At 42.4% G+C, this 12,795-nt stretch overlaps 1 protein-coding gene across 1 annotated transcript in view; it reads left to right on the top strand.

Moving 5' to 3' along the window:
• SYNE2 (spectrin repeat containing nuclear envelope protein 2) overlaps positions 1-12,795 on the top strand; it is a 286,324-nt gene that overhangs the window by 198,534 nt on the left and 74,995 nt on the right. Inside the window, exons 76-82 of the mRNA XM_047079535.1 lie at positions 786-959; positions 2,274-2,405; positions 5,650-5,846; positions 6,775-6,907; positions 9,146-9,328; positions 9,744-9,890; positions 11,961-12,137. Of these exons, the coding sequence (XP_046935491.1) occupies positions 786-959; positions 2,274-2,405; positions 5,650-5,846; positions 6,775-6,907; positions 9,146-9,328; positions 9,744-9,890; positions 11,961-12,137 (1,143 nt within the window). The remainder of the gene's footprint in view (positions 1-785; positions 960-2,273; positions 2,406-5,649; positions 5,847-6,774; positions 6,908-9,145; positions 9,329-9,743; positions 9,891-11,960; positions 12,138-12,795) is intronic.

Below are 12,795 nucleotides of genomic sequence, written 5' to 3'. Positions count from 1 at the left end.
GTCAGTTAAGCATCTGACCTCAGCTCAGGACATGATCTCACTGTTGGTGGGTTTGAGCCCCGCGTTGGGCTCTGTGCTGACAGATCAGAGCCTGGAGCCTGCTTCAGATTCTGTATTTCCCTCTCTCTTTGCCCCTCCCCCACTCACACTCTGTCTCTCTCTGTCTCTTTTTTTTTTTTTTTTTTTTAATTTTTTTTTTTTTTTTCAACGTTTATTTATTTTTGGGACAGCGAGAGACAGAGCATGAACGGGGGAGGGGCAGAGAGAGAGGGAGACACAGAATCGGAAACAGGCTCCAGGCTCTGAGCCATCAGCCCAGAGCCTGACGCGGGGCTCGAACTCACGGACCGCGAGATCGTGACCTGGCTGAAGTCGGACGCTTAACCGACTGCGCCACCCAGGCGCCCCTCTGTCTCTTGAAAATAAATAAATGTTAGAAAAAAAATTTAGGGGTGCCTGGGTGGCTCAGTGGGCTAAGTGTCCGACTTCGGCTCAGGTCATGATCTCACAGTTTGTGGGTTCGAGCCCCACGTTGGGCTCTGTGCTGACAGCTCAGAGCCTGGAGCCTGCTTCAGATTCTGTGTCTCCCTCTCTCTCTGCCCCTCCCCGGCTCACACTCTGTCTCTCTCTCAAAAATAAACAAACATTAAAAAAAAACGTTTTTTAATTAAAAAATTAAAAAAATAAATAAAAGTAAATACACCTGTATAAAAAGTTGAAGTAACTCAGTTTTTAAGTTTCACGATGTAGAAATAAATAAATAACAAGTCTTGTCCATTTTACAGCTTTTTTTCCAGAAGCTTGTTGCTGACATGCTGTTGATCCAAACATACTCCAACAGAATGCCTCCTTCTTTACTGCAAAAGAAAGACACATTTTGGGCAGAACAAATACAAGAAATTAAATTACTGGAAGAAAAGTCACACCAACGTGGAATAAAGCTGCAAAGTTTATTGCAGGTACTTGAGATATGTAAATGTTGTGCTTAACCCTGGAATTCTGGACCTTGGACCACCACCTGCTGGTGTCCAGAGGTGTCGAGTTACCATTAAGCAGTAGTTAAATGGGAACTAACACTGAGGAGATGGAAGCCTGTTCTAGCCCTGACTGCTGCTCCCGGAATGAAATAGTTGCTGAGATTCCGCACGCGGGAACGAGGGGATGGCATGTCTTTCCACCTTCTAGGTTTGTGTGCAAATAAACAAAATTGGAAGCACACTTTGAGATCCAGAAAGAGGTCATTTGGATGAAACGGTGGTTCAGAAACTGTGCTCCCCAAAGAGGGCAGGTCCGGATGTTCTGCTGCTGGAGTGGACTCCTGGTAGTCTTAAATCCAAGAAGAAAATTAAGTTTGCATCAAGTTCTTTCTCCGTTTGAAAGTTCTCACCTTTAACTTCTTACACACCATGGATGTTAGCACTTAAAGGAAGTAACCCAAAAGCAAGGAAATCTTCAACTTTGTAATGTGGTCGTGTTATGTTAGGCTAATGAAATCAATTTTCTGGTTAGCTTGTCAAATTGATATTTCTAGTAATATTTCATGGTATTTAAAAAAAGAGACCCCCCTGAGCCCAAAGAGTGCCCCTCACAGCCACGTGACCCACTACTTCGGTAGATAAGAGAATCAATAAGGTGGTTCTTTTTCCAGCAGGTAATATTTAGTGTCCGTAAGTCAGCTCTGTTAGCGTGCTGAGGTCCTTGTGGTGGGCTTCTATAGACATAGAACTGGGACAAGGTAAGACTCAGCCTAAGGAAATAGTACTCTCCTAATGAAGTGTAAGCCCACATTCCTCCAACAGTGGAATTCTGCTTCTAGCAGCATCACAGGGTAATGTTCAGTGGGCTAGGGGTTGGAGCAGAGAGGGTAGAAGCAACCTGCTCGGAGCCTCTGCTGAGAGAAGCTTTAAAAGTTAGCCCCTTCCTTTCCAAGTGTGAGAACAGCTCTCTTCCGACTCTGAGGTCTCCACAGAGGTGCAGGCTGAGAGGTGTAACCCTCTCACTTAATCTTGGTCCTTACTCAGTTTGATGAGACAAGCATAAAACACGAATGCCAACTGGATTTTTCAAAACCCTCTCCACAAAGGCAACGGAATTGTTTTCCATCAGACCCTGAGTTCTTACGAGAGTAGGTTATATCTCTCAGAAACCCCTGGAATCTGTGCTTGAAGTTCATATGGTCTCAGTTCGTTTTTATTTCGTATGATCGATTTTGTCATTGGCTGGAACGAATCTAGAAAAGGGCTCCCACTGATATTATGTTCTTGATTCTCTAGAAATGGGAAGAATTTGATGAAAACTATGCATCTCTTGAAAAGGATCTGGAAATTCTTGTATCTACGTTGCCCTCTGTGAGTCTGGTGGAAGAGACAGAGGAAAGATTAGTGGAAAGGATTTCATTTTACCAGGTATTTTGCGCCGCCATTGAATCCGTCAGAGGCAGCGTCCGTAGCACTTTGCGTTTTCTTTTGTTTTGACTAAATTGCTCGACTTTGAATTTGAAGTGTTGTTCCTCACACCATGCACTATTAGACTGATATTCAGGGAACCCGTGGATTTGATTTTGAGTCTTTCATTATACTTGAGGCTTGGGGTTGAGGTGCTGGGTACAAGTCCTGGCTCTCACCTGTCAAGCATGTCAACTTTTTGTCTCTAAGTCTCAGTTTCTTTGTATACTGTAGGGAATCACGCTAGTTCTCCTACCCATCTCAGGAAGTGGATGTCAGTAGGTATGGAAATGAGCGAAAGTACAGAAAGAACGTTGTAAACCATGGGCCACTAAACCTATATGTGGTTTTCTTACTTCGGTGAAGCCCTGTTTGGACATAGCCTCTGAGACAGGCGGTAATCTGTCACCTGCCACCAGCATTATAAAAAAACTTCAAACAAAATGTTTTGTAACATTTAGTGTTATCATCCAAGTCTCTGTGTCCCAAACTTCGATGCCGTAGAAAAGATAGAACCCTAGAATAGTTTTCAAGTGGCCTTGAGATCATGACCAACGGGAAAACGAGTTTTAAGTCTTCTCGACAGAAACTTGAAATATTTAGTTTTAACTTTCAAATGTGTTGTCAGCCTCTCAGTTGTGATGCTGGGCGTGGTTATCAAATGCCAACTTCGAAACTCCAAGAGTAGGTTTGTTGCCTGAATAGACCGGATGGAAAATGAAATCCTTGGCAGGACCCTGGCATTCCTCAGTAGCATTTAAGCTCCTATAAGGAACATTTTGCAAAGACACGGACACTGTAGTCCTGCTATCTAGATGCCTAGAAAGGTACAATTGATCTCTTTGCCATCTTGTCCGATTGAGCTTAACTCTAAGATAAATCTGAATCTTCTGGGGGTGGGAAGCTGCTGCTTAATTCTTTGTTAGCCTGGGGATGCAGAAGTACATCCAAAGAGCTAAGAGAAGGCAGTTGAAAACGTCATTTTAAACCTCATTATGTTAAGGAACTGTTTGTATTAGCCCACCTCTCTCAGGTGGACAAGGGATCATGTCCCTTAAAGTGCAACCTGTGAATCTGTTAAATTTGAGATTTTTAAAAAGTGAAATAATTGTTCTAAAACTCTTAAATAAATTCGTCAAACTAAAAGAGAGATATATGGGGCACCTGGGTGGCTCAGTCGGTCAAGCATCTGACTCTTGATTTCAGCCCAGGTCATGATCCCAGGGTCGTGGGATCAAGCCCCTTGGGATTCTCTGTCTCCCTCTGCCGCTCTTCCTGGCTCTCTCTCTCTCTCTCTCACACACCCATCCACACACACACACACACACACACACACACACACACACGGTTTCTCTCCCTCTCTCTCTCAAAAAAAAAAAAAAAAAAGATACCTTGTAAAGCCCATCTCACTTACGGACTTCTTCAGGTCATTCTCAGTGTTCTGCGTCATGGAGAGATTTGCATGTATTTTGATCGGTGGACATCTGTGGGCCACGGAACATAGCATTTGTGTGGCCTCTGCAGTTGAGCAAACCTCATTTAAATGCTGGCTCGGCACCTCATGTGCTGAGTGACCATTGCAGTCTGACTCCTGTGTATAAAATGGGGTAATTAAAACTTATCAGGGAGGGGCGCCTGGGTGGCTCAGTTGGTTGGGCGTCCGACTTCAGCTCAGGTCATGATCTCGCAGTCCGTGAGTTCGAGCCCCGCGTCGGGCTCTGTGCTGACAGCTCAGAGCCTGGAGCCTGCTTTGTATTCTGTGTCTCCCTCTCTCCCTGCCCGCCCGCCCCCCCCCCCACCTGCTGCTCATGCTCTGTCTCTCTCTGTCTCAAAAATAAATAAAAAACATTAAAAAAAAAATTCTCAGGGATAATCTAAAGATGAAGTGTCTTGGTCTTGCACTGAAGGCTTGGGAAATTAGAGCTTTTTTTTTTAATGTTTACTTATCTTTGAAAGAGAGAGCATCAGTGGGGGAGGGGCAAAGAGAGAGGGAGACACAGCATCCGAAGCAGGCTCCAGGCTCTGAGCTGTCAGCACCGAGCCTGACGCGGGGCTCCAACCCACCAACTGTGAGATCATGACCTGAGCAGAAATCAAGAGTCAGATGCTTAACCGACTGAGCCACCCAGGTGCCCCTAGAACTGTTTTTTGGTTTTTTTTAAACAGATGTTGGACATTTTCCCATGCCGACTCAGATGAGAAGAGGGGATTACAATGAGAGCAGTGGAAAGGGCATTGGAAGTAGAATTCTTTAGTGATTTTTAAAAGGCTTAAGTTAGTTGGGAAAATTATATTTTGATTATAATTTATTTTTGAAGATTAAATTTCAGTAGCTGTCAGGATAAGTGTCAGTAGCTGAACCCAGTGGTGGAAGGTAATTGCCTTTAGACAGAGTTCTCTTCAAGGGGTCGTTGTATTGCTGTTCTAACGATTTTCTCTTCATGAAGTTGGATTAGTGATGTACTAATTTGTTCTTCTGAAGTCCTCTTCCTTTCTCCCTGTTGAATCCTTAGACTTAGAAGACTCTAGAAATGAGTTTTTTTCTACTATTTGGGTCTAAGGGATGATAAATGTTTTCTCATCCCCTTCAAACCTATTTGCAATGTAAAGTTCTAACAGGGGCCAGACGAGAACAGAAATATGGACGCTGACTGGCTCTGTGTTCGGAAGGTGGTGGGGACTGTCGTGGCAGAATGTCAAAGAGACCAAGCCCTTCTAAAGGAAGCCTGGCTGCCCAATTCCAGGCCATCTGTGCCACATCAAGGTGTAGACCCAGGGTGCTAGATTTCTGGTTTTCTCCGAGTCACAGGAAATCCTGATTTCTATGTAAAATATCCTGGTTTTCAAAATAATCTTTAGGTCACACAAAACCTGTCCACAAGTTGAACGTGCCCCATAGACTGCCAGCTTGTTTTTTACTTGTAGGCGGAGAATTCTCAAGTCTAAAGCCATGACATTTTGTTTTCTGTTGGTATGTGTAAGTCTATAGAACTGAAGAAATGTGCCGTAGAAATGCATTAGTTGGACAGTCTCATCATGAAAGGTGATCAATAAAACGTGAATCACGTTTCTCCAGCCAGACTGCAAGAGTCTTGAGGGTTAGGACTGTGTTCTTGTTTCTTCAGTAGCCTCTACTGAAGTATTTGTCAATAGATGGACTGGCTTCATTTTTAAATAATTCATTCTGTGACTTGACTTTTTGTAGCAAATAAAAAGAAACATTGATGAAAAGCACGCCCGGCTTTACCAGACTCTGAATGAAGGCAGAGAGCTGGTGGCCTCCGTGAGCTGTCCTGAACTAGAGGGCCAGATTGCGAAACTAGAAGAGCAGTGGTTGGCCCTAAACAAAAAAATCGACCATGAACTGCACAGACTACAAACGCTTCTCAAGCATCTGCTCAGGTATGTTTTCTTAGGGATGGGTTGAGGTCAGATTTTCAGGTGGACAAAAACCTCAGAGGATCCTGCAGTCGACCAGATTTTACCTGCAGTGTCTCTACTGTAAGGTTTGTCTTCAACAATTTAAGCACTTGGGTCCCTCTTCTGGGCCAGATGCAATCTAGGATCTCTGAGGTTGGTTTGCTAGACTCAAGATGATGTGTAATCAGTTCAGTGAAAAGTAAGAAGTATGTTATGAAATTGTACATGTGACCTTTATACCACGGTGTTGCTCTTTCCTACTCTCTAAAAAGGGTTTAAATTAAAAAATAATAATCTTAGCTCACAGAATAGTTTGAAAAAGCCTTCAGAGTTCTTCAGAGAATTTTGTTTGTTTAGTGGATCTAATCTTGAACTCCTTGAGGAAGGTAGAGAGCACAGAACGTTTGAATCTCCTCCTCTGTGCCTCTTAGGGACCTGTCTTAGAGAAGTTTAAGAGTTACAAGAGGGGTAGCATTCTGCTCAATATTTTCCTTCGTTTCCTGTAAATATGTTGGAATCTAGCCAATAAGTTTACTGTTATGCAACTTATACAAATGCTGGTTATATTTTTACTATAAACAAATCTGTCAACAACATTTAATGAACAGAAATAATCGCTGTCCTTACCCATGGGTTTATTTTTGTGTAGCTGTAATAAGAAAATGTTTTAGACTTTAAAATGCTCATTTGTTCTAGAATAGTCATAACAGAGTCCTACAAAATGCCAGGAGTGTCAGATTTGGGGCATGGGATAAAACAGGGTATAATTCTTAAAACATCATGATTTTTTGAATAATAGAGCTGATCAACACAGGAAAACAAAGTAAAATGAGAAAAAAATTGCCAACGATGCATATCACCCATAGAGTAAGTTTCTAATTTTCTTTCTCTCTCACTTCATTCCTGTTAGTTATAACAGAGATTCAGATCAGTTAACCAAGTGGTTGGAATCTTCTCAGCAAACTCTGAATTACTGGAAAGAACAATCCCTCAATGTGTCTCAGGACTTGGATACAATCAGAAGCAACATAAACAGTTTTTTTGTAAGTTATGATAAAATATGCTCAGATAATTATTGCCAGAAATAAATATCAGGGGGAAATGACCAGGGTCAATGCGATAGTCTCCATAATCATTTGTGGATAAGGGATAAAATTTAGGGTAATATCATTCTTCAAACTTAGAGCTATTTGTTTATAGCGGTTATTTATATATTTACGATAGGGACACCTGGCTGGCTTAGTCAGTTAAACATCCAGCTCTTGATTTCAGCTCAAGTGGTGATCTCATGATTTGTGAGTTCAAGCCCTGCATCAGGCTCTGTGCTGACAGTGGAACCTGCTTGGGATTCTCTCTCTCTACTCTCTCTTTGCCTCTCCCCTGTGTGCATGCTCTCTCTCTCTCCCTCTCAAAGTAAATATTTAAAAATAAAATAAAACAATGATAAAGTAGATTTTTATTTGAACCTATAAAATATATATAAAAGTAAAACTTTCTCTGACATGAAGCATGCTTTTTAAATGCAGGAAATAACTCTCCTGCTTTTCCCCCAAAACTTAACAGGCTTATTAATTCATAAATGTTAAAGTTAATAGATACATGGTTTTAAATTGTCATATACAGAACTGACATTTCTACTAAAATGTTCTATTGTTTTGAGCTTTTTTTTTTTTTTGAAGAAAGGAAACTATTACTTTTGTAATATAATTTTATAAAACTTTCTAATGTAAATTCCTTTCCCGTATTCTTTTCTTGTCTATTTTTCTTATAGCAATGATCACCCACTTTGGTATTAAAATGTAATTATTTAAAAATATGTTTGAGGGGCGCCTGGGTGGCGCAGTCGGTTAAGCGTCCGACTTCAACCAGGTCACGATCTCGCGGTCCGTGAGTTCGAGCCCCGCGTCGGGCTCTGGGATGATGGCTCGGAGACTGGAGCCTGTTTCCGATTCTGTGTCTCCCTCTCTCTCTGCCCCTCCCCCGTTCATGCTCTGTCTCTCTCTGTCCCAAAAATAAATAAACGTTGAAAAAAAAAAAAAATTAAAAAAAAAAAAAAATTAAAAAAAAAAATAAAAATATGTTTGAGGGGCGCCTGGGTGGCTCAGTCGGTTAAGCGTCCGACTTCAGCTCAGGTCACGATCTCGCAGTCCGTGAGTTCAAGTCCCGCGTCGGGCTCTGGGTTGATGGCTCAGAGCCTGGAGCCTGCTTCCGATTCTGTGTCTCCCTCTCTCTCTGCCCCTCCCCCGTTCATGCTGTGTCTCTCTCTGTCTCAAAAATAAATAAACGTTAAAAAAAAAATTTTTTTTTTTTTTTTATTTTTATTTATTTTTTTTTTTTTTAAAAATTTTTTTTTTTCAACGTTTTATTTATTTTTGGGACAGAGAGAGACAGAGCATGAACGGGGGAGGGGCAGAGAGAGAGGGAGACACAGAATCGGAAACAGGCTCCAGGCTCTGAGCCATCAGCCCAGAGCCCGACGCGGGGCTCGAACTCCCGGACCGCGAGATCGTGACCTGGCTGAAGTCGGACGCTTAACCGACTGCGCCACCCAGGCGCCCCAAAAAAAAATTTTTTTTTAAAATATGTTTGAAAACCCCCACAAATACAAAGGAAAGGTTTCAAATATTTTAGTTAAAAATCAGTTGCATTTAGTTCATTTAATAGGAACTTTGTGTTCTGTTTCTCTTAACGTTGAAATGATAGGTCTTTTTTATTACTTGCTTTTTTTAAAATTTTTTAAAATATTTATTTATTTTTGAGAGAGAGAGAGTGAGAAGGAGTGTAAGTAGGGGAGGGGCAGAGAGAGAGGGAGACACAGAATCTGAAGCTGGCTCCACGCTCTGAGCTGTGAGCCCAGAGCCTGTCATGGGGCTCAAACTCATAAACCAGGAGATCATGACCTGAGCCAAGGTCAGATGCTTAACCCACTGAGCCACCCAAGTGCCCCTGATTGGTCTTTTTTAAAAAAAATATTAATCCATTAGATTATAAGCCACTCAAGGGTCAGGAATTCCTTCTCTTTTGTTCCCCACTATTTACCTAATGCCTGGAACAGTGCCTGACAGTAGGAAAAGTGTGGGTGTGGGTGTGCGCATGCACGCGTGCACACACTCACTCGTGAGCACACACATACACACCTATAGATACACACGCAAGCATTAGCAGTTTGAATTGAGTTCATGTACTTAGTTTGGGACTCTAACCAGTTATTCTGACTCTTAGTTATTCTTTGCTGTTTGCAAATTTTTAACGTTTCTAAATTTTCACGCTGTTTCCTCTAGGAGTTTTCAAAGGAACTAGATGACAAGTCCTCCTTGAAGACCGCGGTTATAAGTACTGGGAATCAGCTTCTTCACCTGAAAGAAGCCGATACAGCTACCCTGAGAGCTTCTTTAGCGCAGTTTGAACAGAAATGGACAACGCTCATAACTCAGCTTCCAGATATTCAAGAAAAACTTCACCAGGTAGGTATTTAAAGAGGCAGCATTTAAATTAGCATTCACTTGTTAGCTCACAACTCCTTTAAAATTATTTCTCTGACTCAATAATTTTCATTGACACTATCTATTTTCCTCTGGCACCACTGAATATGGGTCTTAATTACTGGACTCTCCTCCAGTGGGATCTTTCTTACCGGAGAAATCAGGCTTAATTACTTTATTTCCCAGTTTATCTGCATCACTGTGTTCCTTTATGTGAAGGTCATCGTCATTGTTTTGGGGTCATTTATTCTAAGCTTGAATGCCGGGTTTGTTTTTGTGAGCAACCTGCATAATTATGTAGCAAGACCTTTTATCAAACCAGATACCGTCTTTAGTGATGCCCCGATTCATTTTGTCAACTGCAGGTAATTAAATGGAAATCATTTTGTCCTTGCAGCTCCAGATGGAGAAATTGCCATCTCGTAAAGCAATCACAGAAATGATTAGCTGGATGAACGATGTGGAACATCAGACCGCAGATGAAGACTGTGAGCATTCTCTGAGTTCCGCATCTCAAGTTAAAAACCTTCTTCAGAAGTACAAGGTAATTATACGAAAAGAGCCACAAGCTTGCTCGTTAACTAAGAAGGCAAGTCAGTCGGAAGGGAAATACCAAAGAGACCAGTGTGGTGTGCTTTAGAAGAACTGATTCTAGGCATGGGGAATGGGATATTGGATGATTCTAGACAGACGTTAGTATACTTTTTCTATTCTGCCTCGTTTCCTTTGAGAGCTCCTATCACCACAGGACAGAATCCAAGCTTTTAACTTGCCCTGGCCCCTCTTTACTTCTCCAGCCTCATCTTTTCGTTCCCCGATATAGATCCTGGACTCTGCCTGACCCGAATGAACCCGCTGCATCTGGTGTTCTTCCGGCTTCTCCTTTTGAAAATTTTTTTTTTTTTAACATTTATTTATTTTTGAGACAGAGAGAGACAGAGCATGAATGGGGGAGGGTCAGAGAGAGAGAGAGAGGGAGACACAGAATCTGAAACAGGTTCCAGGCTCTGAGCTGTCAGCACAGAGCCCGACACAGGGCTCGAACTCACGAACCGTGAGATCATGACCTGAGCCGAAGTCGGAGGCTTAACCAACTGAGCCACCCAGGCGCCCCAGCTTCTGCTTTTGTACATGCTACACCATCAACCTGGAATTCTGGTGCCCCACTTGTGGCCGTAGAAATGCTCTTAGTTCATCTTTCAAAACTCTCCTCAAGTATCTCCTGATTTGGAAATCTACTCCTGACTCTCCCAGCCAGTCGAGTTCACTTTCTAGGATTAGGCGTCTCCAGGGTGTGATAATTATTTGCTTACTTGCCTGTCTCCTTCTTGAGAGCAGGGCCAATCTTTCACCTCCCTGAAACAGCACACCTAGCCCAGGACCTGGCATCCAACAGGTGTTAAGTCAATGTCCTTTGCGTCAGAGAATGCATAAGGAAAAGTTGATACCTTTCTACAAATACATATAAATGTGGCCTTCTCTGTGATATTTGACTTCAGATAGATTTAACTCACACTTAATAAGCCACACACAAACGTTTATTGTGTACCAGGTAATGTGTTCACCACTAGGAACTCAGGAGATCAATGAAGTCTCTGGTCTTTGCTTTCAAAGACCTCACAGGCTGATGGATGTAGCTTCTGGTAGGCAGAGGACAAATACTTTGGTCACGAGGCATGATGTTAGCAAGGATTTTACTTTTATATACTAGCACATCCTAACTTCGGGGAGTAGTAGAATCTTTGGAGGGTCCACATGCATGTATTCTTCTACGCTCTTGTAACCTAGCATATACCACATAGTTTTTCCCCTGATGCCTCCAGAGGGGTGTTAGGACTTACGAGGATAAGCTTAATAAGTATCCGACTTGACAGAAACATGCTTGGCCCTGGGTGTTTTTAGGCTTGCTACGGAACAGAGAAGCTACCTAAGCTGGCAAAGTTCCTTAATGTCCTGGGTTTTCTTTCTTTTTTTTTTTTTTTTTTACGTTTTATTTATTTTTGAGACAGGGAGAGACAGAGCATGAACAGGGGAGGGGCAGAGAGAGGGCGACACAGAATCTGAAACGGGCTTCAGGCTCTGAGCTGTCAGCACAGAGCCCGACGCGGGGCTCGAACTCACGGACCGCGAGATCATGACCTGAGCCGAAGTCGGCCGCTTAACTGACTGAGCCACCCAGGGTCCCTATGTCCTGGGTTTTCTGGGGGAGTCTTAACTTGAGACTTCCCATCCTCTCATTTCCGTGAGCCTGCAGGGGGGCTCTGAATTCCAGTGTGGCTCTCAGGAAGCTGCTCACGGGAACCCTTTGTCAGTCCCTGGGTCCTGATTTTGGTTGAGATGATGCAGCCATGATACGCGATGCTGCCTTTGACTTTTCAGCCTGCTTGAAAGCGACGAGTCTCTGTTCGTGGGGTTGTGGAATTCTCCAAAAGACTCTCTACTCAAAGCAGACATTTGGTGGGATTGGGGGTGGGGGGGGGGGAGAGGATGGACTACAACTCTAGACAGGTGCCCCTTTAACTAATGGGAGCTTGGGGCTCCCTAGCGTGGCGGGATCCGGTTCAACCTACTTCCGTTCAGGCTTTGGTAGTTTAATTTTGTTTGTTTGTTTTAGGAGTTCAGAATGGAGATGGACTATAAACAATGGATAGTGGACTTTGTTAACCAGTCCTTACTTCAGTTAAGCACCTGTGATGTAGAAAGTAAGCGCTATGAGAGAACAGAGTTTGCAGAACACCTGGGAGAGATGAACCGCCAATGGCACCGGATGCATGGAACACTGAATAGAAAGGTGTGCTCGTGTGTCACAGTTTGTATGATTTTGGCCTTTGCAAAATGCCACTTTCTGAAAAACGTGAAAAGCTATTCCTATGGTTAATTTACGGTTAAGACTAACAATTCTCTCAGTTATGACCCTTTTGTAAAGCCTACATTCTGGCATTCTCCAATCGGTGCGTACAAGAGAGGAAGAAAGAGTTATCATTTCTTTGAGACTTCCTAGTGGGAAATTGAGTTAGGCCAGTGAAGAGGAGGAATTTTATTTGAGAAGATACCAAGTATTATGTGAGACTACTAAATGGTCGGGGATTTTGACATTTTCTGTGAAAGTAAATGTTCAAGAGTGGCAAAGCTATTACAGCTGTGAAAAGATTATGAAAAGGCAGGAAAATGGATGTGGTCTTTTGGTAGATTTTCATTCCATGACTCTGAAAATATTAAGAAAACTTATTCTTAGAGACATATTTAATATTTATATATAATTGAGGTTAACAACTGATTGATTTCTTTATGTGTAGAGAATGCATACAAATGGATTTAGACAATTAAGGTTCAAGTGCAGGAATGGACAAAGAACGCGAACAGACAGTTCACCAAAGAAAAAATGTATAATTAGCAAACCAACGTGAGAAGATTACAACTTCAGTTATCAGGCATTCAGAATAAACATT

The sequence above is a fragment of the Lynx rufus genome, unplaced genomic scaffold, assembly GCF_022079265.1.
Source record: "Lynx rufus isolate CCGP_SWC_20201006 ecotype Redwood Valley unplaced genomic scaffold, mLynRuf1.p SCAF_17, whole genome shotgun sequence".
Lineage (NCBI taxonomy): Eukaryota > Metazoa > Chordata > Mammalia > Carnivora > Felidae > Lynx > Lynx rufus.
The sequence above is the reverse complement of the archived record's forward strand: the minus strand, read 5'-3'. Positions and strand labels throughout refer to the sequence as shown.